We start from the raw sequence: 19292 nt of genomic DNA, 5'->3' as shown, positions 1-19292 counted from the left end.
ACGTGTCGACACCTTTTTTCTGTACCGGAACAGCTTCCCCTACTAATCCTTCCCTTTCATTGGATAATAGCAACTGTACGAGCAAAAGCAACCTTCTCCTGACTTCTGCAGAATCCCAGATAGAGTCAGGTATATAAGCAACTAATTCATCCCCGAACCGACCCTCTTCTTTCCCGGTTCCTCTCACTTCACACATGCGCCCCTATACCCGTATAGCTCGCTCCGTCTGCTCTTCACTCTTGTCATCTCAACGCCAACAGCCTCAGCTGCATTCTTCACTGCGCAAAGTCCTCCACCAGAACCATCACAGAACCATAATGTCCGCCGCAGCAAAGCGCCTCGAAGGCAAGACGGTGCTCATCACCGGTGCCTCGAGCGGTATCGGCAAGAGCACGGCCTTTGAATATGCCCGTACGGCGCCCAAAAACCTCAAGCTCATTCTCACAGCCCGCCGCATCGACACCCTCAAGGAGGTCGCCGCCGAAATCCAAAAGGAGGTCGGCAGCGGCGTCAAGATCCACCCCGTCAAGCTGGACGTCAGCAACCCCGAGGAGGTCCGCCAGCTGGTGCCTAATCTACCCGAGGAGTTCAAGGATATTCACATCCTCGTGAACAATGCGTACGTTTGCTGCTCATTCTCAGTCTGGCTTTTAACTGACACTGGCTCCAAAGCGGCCTCGTCAAGGGAGTTGCCAAGGCTCCCGAGATCGCTGAGGAGGATATCAACGTCATGTTCGCTACCAACGTCACCGGCCTCATCAATGTGACGCAGGCCATTCTCCCCATCTTCAAGGCGCGCCCCGATGGCGGCTCAGGAGACATTATCAACATTGGCTCCATTGCTGGTGAGTTTGGCGCCTCTCAGTCTTATGTTTGCGAAAGACCACGTTTGACTGATCGTCGCCATGGCAGGTCGTGAGCCGTACCCCGGTGGCTCAATCTACTGCGCGACCAAGGCCGCCGTGCGCAGTTTCACCGACAGCTTGAGAAAGGAGCTAATTGCGACTCGCATCCGCGTCATTGGTATTGACCCCGGCCAGGTCGAGACTGTAAGCCATCTCTTGGGAGCCTAGTGTTAGTCACGAGATCTAACATGCTATAGGAATTCTCCGTCGTCCGCTTTTACGGTGACAAGTCCAAGGCCGACGCTGTTTACGCGTAAGTCAATGCTTTACTCTTTTGGATGCTTCTGTCTCAGACCTTGCGAGAAGCTTCAAGTATTAGCACGATGCTAACTATGCCACAGCGGGTGTGAGCCTCTCACCCCTGAAGATATCGCAGAGGTTGTCGTCTTTACGACTACTAGGAGAGAGAACGTTGTCGTCGCAGACACGCTCATCTTCCCTCAACACCAGGCGAGTTTGACTTTTGAATCGTGTACATTGAATTATGTCTGACTCTTCACACAGGGTGCCGCCGGCCTTCTCCACCGCAAGTCTTGAAGGGGCGGCCCTCGGTTATCGATTAAGCGGTGATTGGAGTGGAGGTGGGATGTATAGAGTGCAGGGTGTATATCAAACGGACTCGAGCGGCCGACGTGGCGGCCAGGGAGGTAGACCTGTAGATCAACCAGCGTTTTGTTTTGGAAGCATGAGGGGTTCGACTACGCTAGACCACGTTTTTCTTGCGAGAGATCTAGGCTGTAGAGCAAGTGGAAGAATATCACATCCAAACTATCCCCCCTGTGACACGATCTTACTACTTTGCTGGACTCGGTAGACTGACTTGAGTCAAGACATACTAATGTCACAATAGCATACCGCAGATGATGCTGCATACAGGATTAAGAGCTAGCGTTTGCCAATTCTCGAACAGAATCATTGTGATGTGAAACGACTTTATCGAGGGGAGTACCGAGATACATGGCATCACCGCTTGTATGCGGCTCACTCGAGGTATTTCCCCCTTCACTTGTTTGCATTTAGGCAAGGTTCAGACTGAATGAGTGGTGATGAGTCTTCAGTACTCCGTGGCCATACAAGGATACCCGAATGAAGGTCATATTCGTTTCCCATCAGCGTGGGCTACCGTGTGACGGCAGCCCGGTACACCCAGTGGCCGAGGCACTTGCAACTGTTGGGACGTCCTTCCCTGCTCGAGCTGGTTGTGATCAGAGACTGTTAGTGTTTGCATGAAGATGGAGCGCTGCAGCTAACGCGTAGAGATGATTGGCCTTGGCACCGCCTTAGTAAAGGTCGGGGGCTTCCACTATGGGCATCGCTAACCAACGCCTCGCCAGCTGGTGGTCATTCCCCTAAACTCCCCCGCATGGTCTTTTCAGACACAGCCACTGGAGGTACCAGGCCGCCTGAGCACGCCCAAAAGATACATCGGCATCGTCCTTACATGAGCATCACTCGGCACTAAGGAACCTAGTCACATTCATTTCAACAACGATAACAGTCCCCGATCTGTGCTTCCCTGTCCGCCATTTCCCAACGACCAGGGACCTGGCGACATCCTTGACAACTTCACACCGCACACCCTCGCGCCCACTCGTCAGCAAATACTGCGAAACCCATTCTTTCTGCGAACGTCGTCACAAAGCTCGACTGTACTTATATGTCGCGGTAGCTGCCTTGCCTCCCGCTGTGCCCGTAGACCGTCACCGCCGGTTCCACGCCATGCGAGGCCTACACCAACCATGAACTGACAAGATGGGCCTCACAACTTTTCTCGGATCCTCTACCGACAAACTCGTCTCCAGCCGCTCCAAGACCTCGTCGTCTAGCTCTCTCCAAAAGGCTTCTGAGAACGCCTCCTCTCAGACGACAGACGCTAGCTCTACCTCTACCTCCGCCTCCCACTATGGATACATCTACGACGAGGAGCAGCTCCCTGCGCTGTCTCCCGACTGTCCCGACCTTCGCGAGCTTAACAACAGCCTCGAGGCTCTTGCGGCCATCTTCCCTGATATTCAAATTCAGGTCTTCCGCGAAATGTTGATCAATTTTGACGAGGAATCGAGGCTGGCTGTTGTGATCGACGCCTTGTTGAAGAATCGCGTCGCCTGGGTCAAGGGTCGCTGGAGGACTGTCGATAACCAACCTGCCAGGACCCCGGTTGCGAACGAAGAAGCAGGAGAGCAGAACGAGGCTTTGATCCCCCGCGTCGAAGCTTTCCGAAGTCCCGAGTACAAACACGCCGTGCAAGCGCTGGCTTGGCACGAATTCAAGGGCCTCTCGCGCTCCACCATCAACGCCGTCCTCGCCGAGTCCAACTACTCCTATCTCGAAGCCCGCAACACTCTCGTCTCGTTGTCGTCAAAGTCGTGGCGTTTCACCATATCGTCCCTCTTTCTCCGCCGGAAACCGGTCGCTACGGGCGAAGCCGAAAATCATCCGCTGATAATATGGAAGTCAACTGGCCAAGGCGCCATCGTGCCGTCTCTAAAGGCCACGGGGAACGCAGAGCTCGACTCTGAGCTGTACCGTGATTTGGTCCGACCGCTGAAAGACCGGGCACGGCAGACGCAAGAGGACAAGGATCGAGGTCTGGCCTCCTTGATGAATAATGAAGAAGCCGAGGAAGCCGGCGCCATGCACGAGTGCGCATGCTGTTTCACCGAGTCCACCTTTGAGGAATTTACAACCTGCAACACGGACGGGCATATGCTCTGTTTCCGCTGTGTTCAACACTCTATTACGGAAGCTGTATTTGGCCAGGGATGGCACAGCAGCATCGACACAAATCACGGCACGCTGAGATGTCTCGCCGTCGAAGGGAACGGGTGCCCTGGTCATATTCCCTACGAGCACATACACCGCGCCATGCTAGAGGAGAAGAAGGGCGCCGAGATTCTCCGTAAACTCGACCAGCGTTTGGCAGAAAACAGTCTCCTGACTTCTAACATGCCCCTTATTCGTTGCCCCTTTTGCGACTATGCAGAAGTGGATGACATCTACCTCCCAGCGCAAGAAACGCAACTTCGAATCAGACTCGACAGTTTACTCAGTCTTGCGCTATTACTCGTCTGCATCGCAACGGTTCCGTTCCTCCTCCCTGTGGTCTTGTTATCCTCCTTTCTCTGTCTTCTCGTCAGCACGAAACAGACGGTTGGCGACCGCCTGGTCGCACAGTGGCACCTGGCTCTAGGCCGCCATCGCCGACGACGTCGTGGACTCAAATTTGCATGTCAAAACCCCGATTGCGGGAAAAGCTCGTGTCTATCCTGTGCCAAGGCCTGGAAGGACATTCACGTATGCAACGAGTCGTCTCTGGTGGCGTTGCGTACACAGGTTGAGCAGGCGATGAGCATGGCCATCAAACGCGTCTGCCCGCGATGCCATACGTCATTCGTCAAGAACTCGGGCTGCAACAAGCTCACCTGTCCTTGTGGCTACAAGATGTGCTACGTCTGCCGCAAGGACATTGGCGGTACCAACGGCGACGGCGAAGGGTACAGGCACTTTTGCGACCACTTTAGGCCGGACGGTGACCCGCGGCCCTGCACCGAGTGCTCGAGGTGCAATCTCTGGGAGAGCGAGGACACCGACTCGGTGCTGAGGCTGGCCAAGGAAGAGGCCGAGACCAAGTGGCGCGAGACGGAGAAGCGCGAGCTGAATGGGGCCGAAAAGGCCTTTTTGGAGACGGGTTTCGCCAGGAACGGGGTCTCGCCGGTCGAGAACCGCCTCAAGAACGGTCAATTGCCAACCTTGCCAGAGCTCTGCGACTTTGTGGTTGAGACCATTTTTGTGTGAAGCACGCTCCGAGTACATGTGTGCTTTGTAGAGCGGCATGACGCGGCATGTTGGGAAACATGAGAAAGAAAGACAAGAGCCTCGGAGTTTGATAAGGTCATGAGTATACCGGTATATGGGCATTTCTGGGGCGTTCAGGGCTTGCGGGATGGTCGAGAAACGGGAACAACCTCACATCATGAGGGTAGAGTAAATGAGGGCTGTCGTCTCGCGGCGCTCATCTACAACAAAGTAACCTTTTGTAATTGGTAAATACATTCAACTTTAACGTTCATAACCTGCCTTATTCCTAAACTTGATTTGAAAAATCTCATGAATCATACCGAGAGAGCCATGTACTCATACAAACTAGAAAAAAACATGTCCGGTGTAGTCTTCTCACGCAATAGTTTAGAGCTTGCTCTTGTCGTCAACCAGCTCCGCCGCAGCGCCGCCAATGGCCAGCTTGCCCGTCTCCTTGACCTTTGTCTGGAAAATGACCTTGCCGCCGTCCTTCCACATCTCCGTCACGAGCGTCTGCCCGGGGATGACGGTGCCGGCGAAGCGCACCTTGATGTTCTTGACGGGGCCGAAGCGCTCGTACACGGCCTTGCCGGCGACGCCGAAGAAGCAGAGGCCGTGGAGGATGGGGGCCTTGAAGCCGCCCATCTTGGCAAAGGCGGGGTCGACGTGGAGGGGGCTGTCAAACGTCAGTCAACAATCTTAATACTTAGGAAGTAACTTCAACTCACTTGTAATCACCGCTCAGACGGTACAGCGCCGCCTGCTCCTCGGTCGTCTTCTCCTCGACAACGACGTCGGGGTGGCGGGAAGGAGGCTTGTTGGCCGCCGTGCTGGCGCCACGGTCCGCGGGCTTCTTCTGGCCGCCGAATCCGCCGCAGCCTCGGAGGAACACAGTCATCTCGTTGTAGAAGACGGGCTCCTTGGTCTCGGCATGGACCGTGGTGATGCCGCTCTTGACAATGGCGGCGTTGCCCTTGTCAACGACCTCGAGGAGCTTGCCGGTGGACACGAGCTTGGCGGCGGTGGGGATGGGGTACTTCTTGATCTCGAGGTACTGCTCGCCGTGCAAAAGCATCATGGGGGAGAAGTTGGGGACAATGTCATCAAAGTTATACGGCAGCTCCGTGTTGAAGGGCGGGATGACGCCGAAGGTTGGCACCACCTGGAAGTCGTCGGCACCCTCAAAGACGTACTTGAGCTGGTCGCGCTTGGCGCCGATGCCCAGGTTGTAGAGCATCACGTCGCGCTCCTCGTACTGGAACTCGGTTCCCTTGCTCTCGGCGTTCTGCGCGGCCTTGATGGCGTCGAGGTACTTGCTGTCACCTCCGGAGCTTGCCTCTGACTGTAAGGACACTTGATCAACATTGTTCTTATTTTTGATGCTATTGCTACTTTACAGGATTGCGCTGCCGAAGAAGTCTTCATACCTTGGACTTGTTGCTCTTGTTCTCCATGTTTGCCATGATGCTCTGAAGGCCATCCTGGGTCTTCTCGGGGTGGTCGGCGCGACCGTCCTCGAAGTTTCTGATGGCGTCCCAGTGCTTGAGAACCTCCTCGGGAGTCAAGGGGACGTCGACGGGGAAGCCGTGGCCGCCGGTTCTCTGCCAGCGGGTCTGGCCGACCCAACCGCTGCCAACTTCGTACAGGCCGCCGGTAGGGTTCTTGGGGACCTTGTCGCTGGAGAGGGCGAGGACAACGGGCGCAATGTAGTCGGGCTTGAAGGCCTGGACCATCTCCTCGGGCATGATGGTTCTTGTCATGGCAGTGCCGGCGTTGGGAGCAATGGTGTTGACGTAGATGTTGTACTTGTAGCCCTCGAGCGCGAGCGCACGGGAGAAGCCCAGGATACCGCATTTCTGTACGTTTGTTAGTGATCATGTCCCGAGGTTCAACGCCATGATACTTACTGCCGCGGCGTAGTTGGCCTGGCCAAAGTTGCCGTAGATGCCAGAGGTGGAGGTGGTGTTGATGACGCGTCCGTACTTCTGCTTGAGGAAGTACGGCCAGGCGGCCTTGGTGACCTTGTAGGTACCGCGGAGGTGGACGTTCAGGACGGGGTCCCAGAGGCTGTCGTCCATGTTGTTGAAGGCCTTGTCGCGGAGGATGCCGGCGTTGTTGACAATGATATCAATGCGTCCGAAAGCATCAATCGCGGCCTTGACAACAGCATCGCCGTCTTCTGCTGAGGCCTTGACACCAACAGCCTTGCCGCCAAGCTTCTTGATTTCGTTGACAACATCGTCGGGGTTGACCAAGTCGTTGACAACGACCGTGGCGCCGTGCTTGGCGAATGCCAAACTGTAGGCACGACCGATACTAAAGGCTATTAGCTGCGAACGAGCACATGCAATGTTCCATAAGCTTACCCGGCACCACCGCCAGTGACGAGAGCCACACGGCCGGTGAAGTCAACCTTTTCACCCTGCTCGTTGGGGCCCATCTTCATGGAATCCTCCAAGAGGGTCAAGAAGTCATTAGGACCAGAGGGGTACTGAGGCTTGGAGAAGTCGATGGCCTGATCCCACTTCTTAATGACGGCGCTGGGTGTGTAGCTGTCGTCGGCCTTGAGGAGGAGACCGCTGGATCGCTCCCAACGCAGCTTGGCAATGTGACCACCGCCAACCTCGAAGATGGAACCGTTCTCATCCTTGTTGTCCTTATGTACGAGGACGGAGACGAGGGGAACGACCCATTCGGGCTTCAAGATCTCCAGCACATCGGGCGGCATCACAGTCTGGGTCATTCTGCTGGCGGCTGTTTGTACCAGTTAGCGCTCATGATTTATTTCCCCTGCCCGCGGCTCCGCTTGCCCACACGTTGCACGTACCGATTGGTGCAATGACATTGCACAGGATGTTGTACTTGGCGCCCTCCTTTGCCAGAGTCTCGGTGAAGCCGACCATGGCCAACTTGGCAGCTGCATGAACCGAATTAGCATCACGAGGCGATTTATATCAATTGGGCACCGGGTGGGACACGTACCAGAGTAGTTGCACTGGCCGAAGCTGCCAAAGAGACCGGCAGCCGAGGCCGTGTTGATGACACGGCCGTACTTTTGTTTCCTGAAATGGGGCCACGCCGCGCGAGCGCACTTGTACGATCCTTTGACGTGCACCTTCATAATCAGGTCCCAGTCCTCGTCCTTCATGTTCTTGAAGCTGATATCGCGCAGGATGCCAGCATTATTGATCAGCACGTCAATGCGGCCAAAGTTCTGGATCGCCGTCTCGATGATCTTGTCACCGTTCTCGACCGAATCGTAGTTGGCCACGGCCTTGCCGCCGGCAGCCTTGATCTCGTTGACGACAACGTCGGCCGCCTGGGTAGTCAGACGTCAGCGATGCGCACCCGGACGCTTTTTTCTATCAGATGCCATACCTTGGTTGAGTTGCCCTCGCCCTTGAAGGAGCCTCCGAGGTCGTTGACGACGACGCTGGCGCCGCGGGAGCCAAAGAAGGTGGCATAGGCCTTGCCGAGGCCACCGCCAGCGCCAGTGACGACGACGACCTGGCCGTCGAAGCGTAGCTGACCAGCCATTGTGTGTATGTGATGGATTGAAGAGAGAGAGGGAGAGAACAGTCGCTAAATGGAAATACAGGTGGCACAGAGAAATCCAGAAGAAGTTTGGAGATTGGATATGGTTAAGAGGTCGCAACGATGATCAATCCAACAAATCTTTTGTTCTTGTGAAAGGACGGACGTGGTGGTTTTCTAACTTCTGCGCTTCCGGCAACTGTCTTCTGTGCAGCGTGACGGCAGCCGCTCAGAGAGCCGAGGCAGCTTGCTGTGTCCGAAGCCGACGAATTGCGCTAGTCTGAAAGCGGCTAAGGCCAAACTTCACATGCTCCGTTTGCCGTGGGATACAAAGTCTCCAATGGACTCGAGCGCGACGAGGTACCCACGTACCCCATCGTGCACATGAGGTCATGTGGGGAAGGAAGTCGACCCCGCCACTCTATGTCACATGCCCCTGCTCGACCACGGGTCTGACCACTCACAGCGCTGTATTGGGCCAGCCTCCGGTCGGCAGCGGGTACGTACTTCCCCAGCGTCTCCCCAGTGTCTGGCGCCGTGGAACACTTGGGGACGGCCACCAAGCCCCAAGGTCCAAGGTGCAAAGGCGAGAGAGCGGGATGCCGTGCCCACTCGATGCCGACGGACCTGTGCTGACTTGATGGCCCCAGGGAACACAGACGGCGCCGAAAGAGATGGGTACCAGCCCCTTCTTCCTACTGGTCACCCCAGCTGCCGACCAAAGTCTGTCTGGGAGGTCCAGAGTCCCCTGTGAATCTTGCAAGTTAAATTCAATGGTTCCCTACGAGGAAATTTAGCCTTGGTAAGATCTCGGGTATGCTCGCCTACAGCACGAGATGAGATGCCGTGGGGTTCTGCCGATTCACTCTGGCTCCTAGCTAGCTGATGACTGATACATTAAAGATGAAGTCTTTCTGCCAAAGATCTTGCAGTGACAGCCTTCAGCCCACCTCAACCATGTAGAACATTGCATACTGCCGGGACCGGTAGATTGAATCATCACCATGGTGCACCCGCGGTAATCAGAAGCGGAAATGAGTACGTACACAATCCCGGGGACCCAGACACGCGCTTCGGCGTCAACCCGCCGCGAGGATGCATGCCGCCCCGCATCCCGCTGAACCCCGCCGGACACCTCTCGGCATCGGCGTCCAAACGGCCATGAAGTCCCTCACCTGCCTCGCCGGACCACCTCCGCATCCACAGGCATCACCCGTGACTCCCCCAATCCCCAGGTACCGCTACCACCACCGCCATGGCCTCCACCGCACCGCCCATCATCGATGACAAAAGCCCCCTCTGCATCCCCTTCATCACCTCCCTCCTCAAAACCCGTACAACCCCTCAAGATGAAGCATCAACACGCCCCTTCATAATCGGTCTCAACGGCGTCCAAGGCGTCGGCAAAACAACCCTCGTCCGCGCCCTAGCTGACACCCTCACCAAACTAGGCCACCCCACCCTCGTCTTCAGCATCGACGACCTCTACCTCACACACGCAGACCAAGTCGCCCTCGCGCGCTCTCACCCAGAGAACCTCCTCGTCCAGCAGCGCGGGGAGCCAGGAACGCACGACACACAGCTCGCGCGCGCATTCTTTGACAGCATCACCAAGGGTCAGCCCACCAAAGTCCCCTCCTACGACAAGGCAGCCTTCTCCGGCCAGGGTGACCGCGTCCCCGAGAACCAGTGGACAGAGGTCAACAAGCCCGGTCAGCCAAAAGTCCAGGTTGTCATCTTCGAGGGCTGGTGTGTCGGCTTCCGCGCCCTGCCCGGGGCCGAGGTGGAAGCCAGGTGGAAGGCCCCCAGCAGGACGCTCCAGAAGCACAAGCTCGAGCACCTTCTGTTGGTGAACGCGAGGCTCAAAGAGTACGACGCCATGACTGATCTCCTCGACGTCTTTATCCACATTGATGCCGAGGACACCCAGTACGTCTACGACTGGCGCCTGCAGCAAGAGGCTGCGCTCCGTCGCGAGAGGGGTGCGGGCATGACTGATGCGCAGGTCGTCAAGTTCGTCGACGGCTACTACCCTGCCTATGAGCTGTTTTCAGATAACGTCAGAAAGGGCATCTTGCCAAACAGCCCGGGCCATCAGATGAGACTGGTCGTCCGTAAAGACAGATCGGTCAAGGAATCGTTCATTTTATGAGGACAGTCTGTCAATGACATAGAGACTACCTGTGCCAACGCCGGGAATATGATACAAACAAACCACCCCAATACGCCAGTCATGATAGCCATGAATCATTAGCCATAAAGTGTCATCAAAATTCGCTACACATCCGAACGCCCCTTTGCATGCACCTGCACCCGATAAAATGATCCATGGCGCCTTGTGATGATATTCTGCAGGATGCAGTCAAACCTCCTTGTCTGCCAACATGTCTTCGCCCTTGTGGCGGATCTTGCTCAGCTTCTTAGTAATGTTCTCAGTCCGGACGCGGACTGCCTCCTCCCTTTTGGCAATCTCCGTCTCGAAGCGATCAACCATGTCTCGCTTCTCCTTGCGCGCCTCTTTCAACTTCTTCGCAACACTGCCAAATTGGTCCAGGAACCAATCGCCGGACCGCTCCCAGTCGCCAACACTCATCTGGCTAAAGAAGGTTTTCTGGTCGGATTCGCGCTGGTCCTTGAAATGTTCGAGCTTGACTGAAAGACTGTCACCGTTCAGAGGCGTAGCCGTTGGAAGGGATGTCTTGGCAGGATCTTCGTCGAAGGGTTGCTCGCGTAGTTGGGAGTATGTCATCCTCTGGAGCTCTTCGTCTCCGTAATCACACTTCTCACGACGTCGCTTCCGTGATTTGTCTCGCTGGCCGCGGGCCGCAATCGGAAGTGGGCCTTCAAGGGGAGGCACTTCCGTTGGCATACTCTTCTTACGACTAGCGCGGGGAGTACCGTGATCGTCCTCTGTAGCAGGATAGTCACTAGCCAGGCTGCCGTCGACTTCTTCTTCCTCTGGAAAGAGTTCGGCTCGCCGGGACTCCGGAGGCCTGTCTCTTCTAACAACACGCCTCAGGTTTTGCTGATGATGTGGGACTTTACGAGTTGGAGCGTCCGAGAAGACTTCCTCGTCATCCTCAAAGGCGGGGGGCCCGTACGGTCGCTTCACAGTAGTGGGGTGAATGGCAATCCTTGTCTGGCGCTGCGGAGAGCGGTGGTTGTTGTAGAGAGGGTCGCTCGAGTATTCCTCATGCTCATGCTGCTGCTCTCGTGAGTGTGCCATGCCGCCGTGTGTAACGGGCAGAGCATATTGGTTCTTTGGCATAACTCTCATTGAGCCGTCCTTGCCAATGATGAAGCTCGGCATCCCGTTGTTTCCTATTGCCTGATGGGTATCCTCAAACTCGGGCATCGCAGGCACTTCGGCAGCGGGTTGCAGCGAGTGCGGCAGCGCACCGAGGCGATCGTCGATGCCGGCGTCGTATCGCTCGGTGCGTTGGGTGGTAGGCGAGCCGAACTGACTATCTATGTGAGACTCGGGCCAAAAGCCAGGCCCATCGCTGCTCTGAGAGTTGGATCGTTTTCGTTGGGGTGGAGGCGGGGAGCTATCCGGCAGAGGCTGGCGAGGATGCATGGGCGGTGCGGATTGAGGTTGGGCAAGGCCTAGCTCAGGCTGGCGGATGTGGGACACCAAGGGTATGCCAGACGCGAGAGGCTTGGGGGCAGGCAGCCTCGCAGACTCGGTGATGGTCTGTCGAGTAGGGAAGCCAGTTGCCCCGGATCGTAGTTGATCTGCCTGGTTGTTGCTTCCGTTCGGAAGGCCCGAATCCATGGACGCATTCCTGGCGTACTGGGCCATTCGGTTTGTGCCACTGCTCGGAGGCATGTTTGCGGCGGGGAGTGAAGCCTTTGATTCGTCCGAGTGCTTTGATTTCGTATCAAAGCTTCGCAAGAGGGCGATTGCACGCAGGGAGTTGGTGGGAGAGGCAATAACAAGTCGCAGTGTGCCGTCGTAATTCGGGATAGGTTGTCGGGTAAAGAAGGCAGTTGCCTCGAGCTAGGTGAAGGCTGATCACCTCGTATCGCGACCTGGCATTGGGCCAGTGCTCATTCGACTGCTGAGAAGCAAACGGAAAGTGTGACGGGGAAATAAGGGTGGTTCGGGGAGGGAGAAGTCGGGAAGCAATCATGACGAGACATCTCTTGCTCTTACTTTTTTTTGGCCGTTGTCGCGTCGAGCAGGTCCAAGTCGCGGTGCTTGCGTTGGGTCATTAAGCTGTGTCCAATGGCGTTTAGTGCATGCGAAGCCCGGGCCACCTGCAGGGGTTCTGTTCCCTACCAGGGTGTGTCTTTAAGAGCGTCGACCTACATGATGATTCCCCCTCTATATGACTTCATTTACTGGAGTGTAGTCCAAGCAGTCTCGAGAAGAATATCTCAATGGGGCTTACTTGGTGGTTTCAATGATTAAGTCACCAAGTAGGTTCAGACACAGATTTGCCTCTCGAATCCCCTATTAGCCGGCCATAAGATGATCTTGGGACTGAGCCCATCTTGAAGCTAACTCGTACTTCAACATTCTTTGTTGCTCATTCAAGCCAAAGAGCCGAAAGGAAACAAAAGCTAGCATCGCCATGTATTGCAGGGTTACCATGAGCAGTCAAGAAATGCATTTGAAACTTTTGAATTTCTAACCAGGCAATGCGCCCCTATCAGTCGGTCTGTGAAAGGCCATCGCTCTTTGCCGCCCCAAACATGTTTAGCCATGTATGCTCACAGATCTCGGTCTATCATCTTTGTCTCTTCTCTGCAGAGAACGAGGTGCGTCCCCAACAACTGCACCGCAATCGTGACCCAAATCCTTCCGCTCCCTCACTCATTGCATCTAACTAGGCTTCGAAATGCTCCTTTGCCTGTCTTCCTCTACCTGCCTCGGCCGCAGGACACGAGTGGGTAATCCTGGAGCCTAGGTGTCATTCATCCTAATGCTATCCGCATCCAGCCAGACCTAGCGGAAGCTCTCCGTCTCCCACCTCGCCATTTCCCATCCTCCAAGATCATAATCTCTAGGCCCCCTTCGATGGGCAACACATTACCCCTACCCAGTCCCCTAAAGCTGCTTTCAACAGCACTCGAGGCGGTCGTGACCTTTATAAAACCCTCCTCCATCAGAAAATCCATCCTTAGCCAGTGAAGTGGAAGCGAGCTGCCTCCAGCTGACCGAGACCCTCACGTGGAGCCACGTAGCGCCGACGATATGTGTTGGTGAAGTCTTGCAACAGCGCCCTCACCTGTCTGATGGCGGTGGGGTCGTTGCCGCTGAGACGCTCTCTGATCTTGGCCATGAGTCGGTTGGCCTCGGCGGGTGTGATGGTGCCCGGAGGCAGGAGCTGGATAGTGCTCTCAACCCAAGTCGTCGTCTGGGCGGGGAAGAGCTCGAACATGGCCAGCAAGACACCACTACCGTCAGCGAAGCAATCCCGAGGGAATGTAATCATCATTCCAGCCATGACCTGCTTGACCAGCTTCTCGCCGTGCGTGGCAAGAAGTTTGCTCACCACCTCACGGATCTGAGCAGCCACGTCCGGGGGCAGGACATCAGACGTCGCAGGGTTATCACCCCCGTACGTGAGAAGGTCACGGAGGAAGTGAAGCGTCGCCGAGAGCGGATCGCGCTGCTCCAAAGTCAGAGCGTAAATGGCAGCCTCAAAGATGGGCCCCAGGAGCTCTGACGGAACGATCCTGCCAGGGTAGTAGAGAAGAGCGTCAATCAGGAGTCTGAAGAAGTCCTCAATGACGTCGGGCAGCTCGCTCGGCTGCAGCTCGCTCATGACGCGCAGGAATGTCGTGGTCTGCGCCTCGAAGAAGGCATAGATGCTCTGCGTAATCTCTTGGTTGACGTGTTCCCGGTCTTCAGAGAACTCGCGCAGGATGGCAGCCGTGACCCAGAGGAACGCGCCTTGTCTCGACGCAGCAAAGCCGCCGGCCAGCTTGTTGGCCATCTCCGGCAGCAGGGGTGTCATGGCAGTGCGGTAGGAGATGATCATGTTTCGCCAGCAGCGGCAGATCCTCTCGCAAATCGGAACGAAGCCCATGAAGTTGTCCAGGATCGTTGCCAACACGGGGAAGACTTCCTGCCAGTACTTGACCGCCGGGTTCTCCTCGCCAGGTCCGACATACGGCACCACGATCTGAATGAAGATGGTGATGAGCTGGAGGTGGTCTAAAGGCTAGTTAGTCATATGTCCCCGAAGATGCACTTATAAAACCTACCTGCGAGCGCCAGCTTGCCCTTGTCATCGGTCGCAAGGTTGGCCTTGTTCATCAGCCGCTGCACCAACGGGTCGCAGTAAAGCTTGAGCAGCTTGTAGATCTCGGTGGGCGGCTGCACAGCAACAACGCTGGCAACGCCCTCCGTGATCTCCTCCTGACTCTGATCGGGCAGCTTGTCGAGAATCTGGTCGTAGAACTCTTGCATTTGGATCACCTGGCCGCTCAGGAGCTGCTTGCAATCGGTGCAGAAGTACTTGATGGCCATGGCCGCAGCTCTGACAACTTCCTTCGAATCCGTCTGGAAAGACGTCACAATGTAGTTGAACTGCGGTTCCAGGTACTCGGGGTGGGCCGAAGTCCACTCGGTGTAGCGACCCAGTACCATGATAGTGGCAAAGCGCAGCTTCTCGTGGCTGGGAATCTGGACGAGAAGAGGCATGAGTTGAGGCAGGACAATGCTCTCTTCCTTGTCAACCATCTGTCCCATGGCACGCATGGCGAAAAGGGGTGCTTCAAGCTCTTGCCAGTGAGGAACTGAAGTTGCCGTTGCCTGACCGGCGTAGCTGTGCATCCAGACCTTGATGGCCTCGAGCACCTTTGTGAGGCAGTCCGTCACTCCCATGACCTCGCAAGAGTCCTTGAGAGTGTCGCCCATTTGGTGTCTGAATTCGCGGAACTTCTCCTCGGCCTCGCGGTCACCGTCGAAAAGATCCGTCTCGCTCGCAGACTCGGACTGCGGGTATCGCAGGTGCGTGAGCAAGATGTCGACCAACTTCGAGTAAATGTCCACAAGCTCCAGTCTGGCCTGAATGTAGCGCTCTAGAACAATGTACTGCTTCAGCTCGTACCAGAACTGGAATGTGTGCTCGATAACATCGCGGTCCTTGTCTCTGGCGGCGCACTCGAGAACAGCGTCCACGAGGGGCCTGAAATGGCCGGGCTCACGGGCAATTGCCACGACCCAGGCCTCGGCTGCCAAGGCGAAGATCTTGGTCAGAGACTTGTAGATCTCGGTGTCCTCCTCTTCGACAACCACGGCGATTCTTTGACGCAAAGCAATAACGCGGGGGAGCAGAATCTGGATTGTTTCCAGATTATCATCCACATCCCGCGTTTCTCTAAAGACTGTGCACAAGCATTCCGCCGCCTCCTGGGAAGCCGAATCGTTGCCCACACCGTTAAAGATAACGTCGAGGAGGGGGGAGTTGACGACGGTGCTGACGGGGACCTCGCGCAGCCATGATGTGATGCACTCCATCAGCTGCGGGTTTTGGGCGGCGGATGCTACAGGAAAGGGTCAGTCTCGACCGCAAATGGGCTCGAAGGGAGACGGGTATTACCAGAAGATTGTGAGTAGTTGATGAGCAGCTGCACGACCTGATCCGTATTGTCACCCAGCAATTCCTTGGTCCGCTCGGAAAGCTCTTCTTCCTATCATTGCCAATTAGACTCTGATCCTTGTTGAAATCGGCCCGGTAAAACCACGTCGCGGGAAGTGAGAGGCCGTTCGATGTTTCCGTGATCCACATACAGTTAAGGTGATTTTGCGGCCTTCGGTCACCTCCTCGGGCAGTACGCGCAGGAAGTCGAGGATGGCTGCGTGGCTCTCGACGCTGTCACCGAGCGACGAGACCACCGTGGGAAGGACGTCCTTCCATGCCGTCATCTGCACCGCTAGTGTTGCCAGACAGACGCAAAGCTGGACTCGTATCGGCTTGGGGCCGGCGGCGAAGCCTTTGAGGAGGAGAAGGATTTGATCCCGCAACGCAGGGAGTTCGGCTTCTGGGACTTGCGTCGAAAGGTCGTAGGTGATCTGGAGAACGCCATGGTGAGCTCGCTGTCGCATCAAGTACTGCCGCACCTATCTACCTTTCCGCGCAACGTAATGGCCGCAAAGAGCTGGGCCTCGGGCTCTGCGCTGTCCTTGAGAATACCAAAGATGGTGCTCCACGCAGAGTTCTGCAGACATTCGTTAGCAAGGGTGTTGGTCATTCGCTCCGTGTCCGGGTGTCCTGACAGATTTCTGGAACCGTTCCAAGTAGGCGTGCGCCTTCTTCTTGTTCTCTTGCTCGCCACCACGCATCGTAACCATAGCCGATAGGACATCCTGGGGCGCAAAGGCCTCCGAAGCACCATTCGTGGCCATGATTTTGGGCCGGTATATATCGCGGGGGATGGATGGCGCGGGCAACCAAGAGCGATTTCGGTGTGAGGTGGCAGTTTAGGAAGGTGGCGGTTGTGGTGCTATTTGACGTCGCGCTAGGGAACCGCAAGGGCGTGTGGTATAAGGAAAGTCGAAAGTCTCGCGCAGCAGAGGGAGGAGGTGAGCTCTTTGCGGGCTGTAAGGAGCGTCGAGCTGCTGGGGTGGCAGATTGAATGGCTATCAAAGCAGTGCGCCGACAATGGTCCAAAAGTGGCAGATGGAGGGGGTGGTGGAGGGAGGTTCGCGAAAGGAAAATAAAACGTCAGTCAGGCTGGCGGGACAGCGGGCGGATCAGAGCACAAGGAACCTAAGGTAACCTAACTAAACCCGGCTAAGAAGGTTTTACCGCATAGCACTCTCGTAGGGCATCTCGAAGACAGACGGCAGGGTACCTTAACCTGGGGACTATGGCTGCCAGAAAGGTACTTCAGGCTTCCGCCCGAAATGGCGTGGAGGGGTAAGTATCTTTGACAACGACGGCTGTTTTCCAAGGTTGTCCATAGGCAAGCAGAGTGTTGCAGGGGGAGGCCTGTCACTGAGAGCGGCCTGCACATGATTGGGCCCATAATTATATGCCATAAACCAGCTCCTATTGATCTGTTTGATTTTGTGGGGTCTGCCAGCAGGTGGAACATCGTTTCGCCCGCTCCGTCCGATTTCTCCCAGCGACTGACCGAGCCTTGCGCATCGGACCTGGGCCAGGCAGAGCACCAAGCCAGCCTCTCTGCGATCTCGTTCAGCCTGCGACCAATTGCCCCACGACATTTCATCGACACGAGCCAAACGCGACCGACGAGAACCAAACGTCTGCCATCCGAGCCCGACCACCTAATCGCTTCAATTCCCGACTCACACACGCGAAAATGACTGGACGCGGAGGCGGTGGCGGTCGCAGAGTCCTGCTTCCTCCCATCAACTTCATCTTCAAGCTCCTCCAGTCAGTTCTGGTTCCGTATCCTTGAACTTTCTTGTACTGACCTCTTGCAGGCAACACACCACGGTGCAAATCTGGCTGTACGAGCAGCTTTCAATCCGGATTGAGGGCAAGATTAGGGTGCGCGCGTGATCTCTCCCACCTATACGGCTCAACGCGATGGCTAACAAAGGAATAGGGTTTCGACGAGTTCATGAACCTCGTCATTGACGACGCAGTCGAGGTGAAGCAGGTGACCAAGACGAACCCCGAAGAGAAGAGGAGGCCGCTGGGTATGCCGCTCCAACGCCAGAGATGTCAAGCGCGGGTTTGCTAACCTGCACGCAGGACAAATATTGTTGAAGGGCGACAACGTGTCGCTGATCCAAAGTTTATCGAGCTAGAGAACGACTCGAGTTGAGAGGATGACGCCGCAAAGGCGAAGCACGCTCTGGGGCGATTGCACAAAAAGTTGATACCACGGATCTGTCACCCCGAAAGGCTAGGCGGCAAGAAGAGAAGAAAAGCTATTTGTTGTGGGAACTATCTGCCGGCCTCTTGACCTTTCCGTTGCCCAAAACGAGACCATGGAGTGGTTGGTCATGCTGAGCCACGGGAATAGGTCCGTCGGAGGGTCGAGAGATGAACTGCTCCGCGAGAGCCAGGCCGTAGAGCAATACAGGACGCTTGGGAGACGACAGCTCCCCGTCATACTTTGCCGTGTACCTGCGGATGAAAAGATCATAAAAGCCCTTTCCGTGTCCAAGGCGCCGTAGTGAGCCCGAGTTATCGTCAACGTCGAATGCGACCCCGGGGAGTAGCATCAGGTCCAAGAAGGAGGAATCAGGGGACTCGGCACCAGGCTCGCCTAGGACGCGATCTCTCTGGTGTACCGTCTCGGGGTCAATGCTGGGGATGCCCCATTTGTCAGGTTGAAGTGATTCGTAGTCGTGGATGTCGCGCAGACGGACCATGTCCATGACCCTGGGCGGCGTCTCCCCAGGCGGGAAAGGCGACTTGTGTAAGTACGGAACGTAGACGTGCTTTCCTGCTGACAGAGCGTGGCGCACGATTTGGTCTGTCTGGATTTCGCCAAAGGACATAGAGAGGAAGACGCTGACCCTCTGTGCTTCCACGTATGGTTTAAAGGTCTTGAGCGTCTCAAATACTGCTCGGCCTAGGAGGACAAGGTAAGACGGCGTCGGGACGCAGCATTGGAAGCAATGTCTTACTCTGAGTGTTGATGGATTCGTGGGCAATGAGAGCGAGTCTGTCCTTCATGACAGAACGCAGCTGGTTCTTTGCAGCTACTAGAGAAGCCATGTTCGCTTTTGAGACGACTGTGAGTCTTGATAGCTAGCAGCTGACGTGTGGTCGGTGAATCGAAGTCCAAGGCTCGGTGTAAGTGAAGCCTTGTAGTACTTTGGAGCAGGGGAGCTCTAAGTGAGGTAAGGTACCTTTGATAGGTAGCTGTACTCCGTAGCTGAAGGGCTTTAGTTCCGATCACCGGTGGACCTTAATCTGCATATACCTTTTATAGAGATGATTTGGTAAGCTTATGTATCAAAGGGTGCTTCTGAGCCACTTGAGCATGCGCTTCACTGTGGCTCGGCTGGATTGGCCTCCGTGTAAGAATGACGTCTAGACACTGTGAATTTATAGGGCCAATCATCAGCAAGCCGATGGGATACCGAGGTGTTGGTCGATACTGTCTGTAAAGAGC

The 19292-nt window shown here is 55.8% G+C and overlaps 8 protein-coding genes across 8 annotated transcripts; 4 read left to right on the top strand and 4 right to left on the bottom strand.

The window, feature by feature from the left end:
* Positions 1 to 317: 317 nt before the first annotated feature.
* CCOS01_15576 (short chain dehydrogenase) lies at positions 318 to 1468 on the top strand (the record flags this gene model as incomplete). The annotated part of the gene is made up of 6 exons (XM_060463715.1): positions 318 to 619; positions 673 to 845; positions 913 to 1049; positions 1103 to 1158; positions 1247 to 1359; positions 1410 to 1468. The coding sequence occupies 6 exons, from the start codon at positions 318 to 320 to the stop codon at positions 1466 to 1468; spliced, it is 840 nt and encodes a 279-aa protein (XP_060305859.1).
* A 1189-nt stretch (positions 1469 to 2657) lies between these two features.
* CCOS01_15575 (uncharacterized protein) lies at positions 2658 to 4700 on the top strand (the record flags this gene model as incomplete). The annotated part of the gene is made up of 1 exon (XM_060463714.1): positions 2658 to 4700. The coding sequence occupies one exon, from the start codon at positions 2658 to 2660 to the stop codon at positions 4698 to 4700; it is 2043 nt and encodes a 680-aa protein (XP_060305858.1).
* A 390-nt stretch (positions 4701 to 5090) lies between these two features.
* Positions 5091 to 8240, bottom strand: CCOS01_15574 (short chain dehydrogenase; the record flags this gene model as incomplete). Its single annotated transcript, XM_060463713.1, has 8 exons — positions 5091 to 5379; positions 5432 to 6045; positions 6131 to 6559; positions 6611 to 7019; positions 7070 to 7457; positions 7531 to 7620; positions 7686 to 8022; positions 8082 to 8240. The coding sequence occupies 8 exons, from the start codon at positions 8238 to 8240 to the stop codon at positions 5091 to 5093; spliced, it is 2715 nt and encodes a 904-aa protein (XP_060305857.1).
* A 1252-nt stretch (positions 8241 to 9492) lies between these two features.
* CCOS01_15573 (D-glycerate 3-kinase) lies at positions 9493 to 10389 on the top strand (the record flags this gene model as incomplete). Its single annotated transcript, XM_060463712.1, has 1 exon — positions 9493 to 10389. One exon carries the CDS (start codon positions 9493 to 9495, stop codon positions 10387 to 10389), a length of 897 nt encoding a protein of 298 aa, XP_060305856.1.
* Positions 10390 to 10599: 210 nt separating this feature from the next.
* Positions 10600 to 12066, bottom strand: CCOS01_15572 (uncharacterized protein; the record flags this gene model as incomplete). The annotated part of the gene is made up of 1 exon (XM_060463711.1): positions 10600 to 12066. The coding sequence occupies one exon, from the start codon at positions 12064 to 12066 to the stop codon at positions 10600 to 10602; it is 1467 nt and encodes a 488-aa protein (XP_060305855.1).
* A 1297-nt stretch (positions 12067 to 13363) lies between these two features.
* On the bottom strand, positions 13364 to 16599 carry CCOS01_15571 (exportin 1-like protein; the record flags this gene model as incomplete). The annotated part of the gene is made up of 6 exons (XM_060463710.1): positions 13364 to 14403; positions 14454 to 15737; positions 15794 to 15884; positions 15985 to 16266; positions 16323 to 16412; positions 16471 to 16599. The coding sequence occupies 6 exons, from the start codon at positions 16597 to 16599 to the stop codon at positions 13364 to 13366; spliced, it is 2916 nt and encodes a 971-aa protein (XP_060305854.1).
* Positions 16600 to 17519: 920 nt separating this feature from the next.
* On the top strand, positions 17520 to 17973 carry CCOS01_15570 (LSM domain-containing protein; the record flags this gene model as incomplete). The annotated part of the gene is made up of 4 exons (XM_060463709.1): positions 17520 to 17593; positions 17644 to 17710; positions 17769 to 17862; positions 17918 to 17973. The coding sequence occupies 4 exons, from the start codon at positions 17520 to 17522 to the stop codon at positions 17971 to 17973; spliced, it is 291 nt and encodes a 96-aa protein (XP_060305853.1).
* A 123-nt stretch (positions 17974 to 18096) lies between these two features.
* Positions 18097 to 18892, bottom strand: CCOS01_15569 (5-formyltetrahydrofolate cyclo-ligase; the record flags this gene model as incomplete). Its single annotated transcript, XM_060463708.1, has 2 exons — positions 18097 to 18746; positions 18802 to 18892. 2 exons carry the CDS (start codon positions 18890 to 18892, stop codon positions 18097 to 18099), a joined length of 741 nt encoding a protein of 246 aa, XP_060305852.1.
* Between the last annotated feature and the right edge of the window lie 400 nt (positions 18893 to 19292).

This window comes from Colletotrichum costaricense, assembly GCF_030867565.1.
Source record: "Colletotrichum costaricense strain IMI 309622 chromosome Unknown Scaffold_24.1, whole genome shotgun sequence".
NCBI lineage: Eukaryota > Fungi > Ascomycota > Sordariomycetes > Glomerellales > Glomerellaceae > Colletotrichum > Colletotrichum costaricense.
This window is presented reverse-complemented; position numbering and strand designations above follow the sequence as displayed.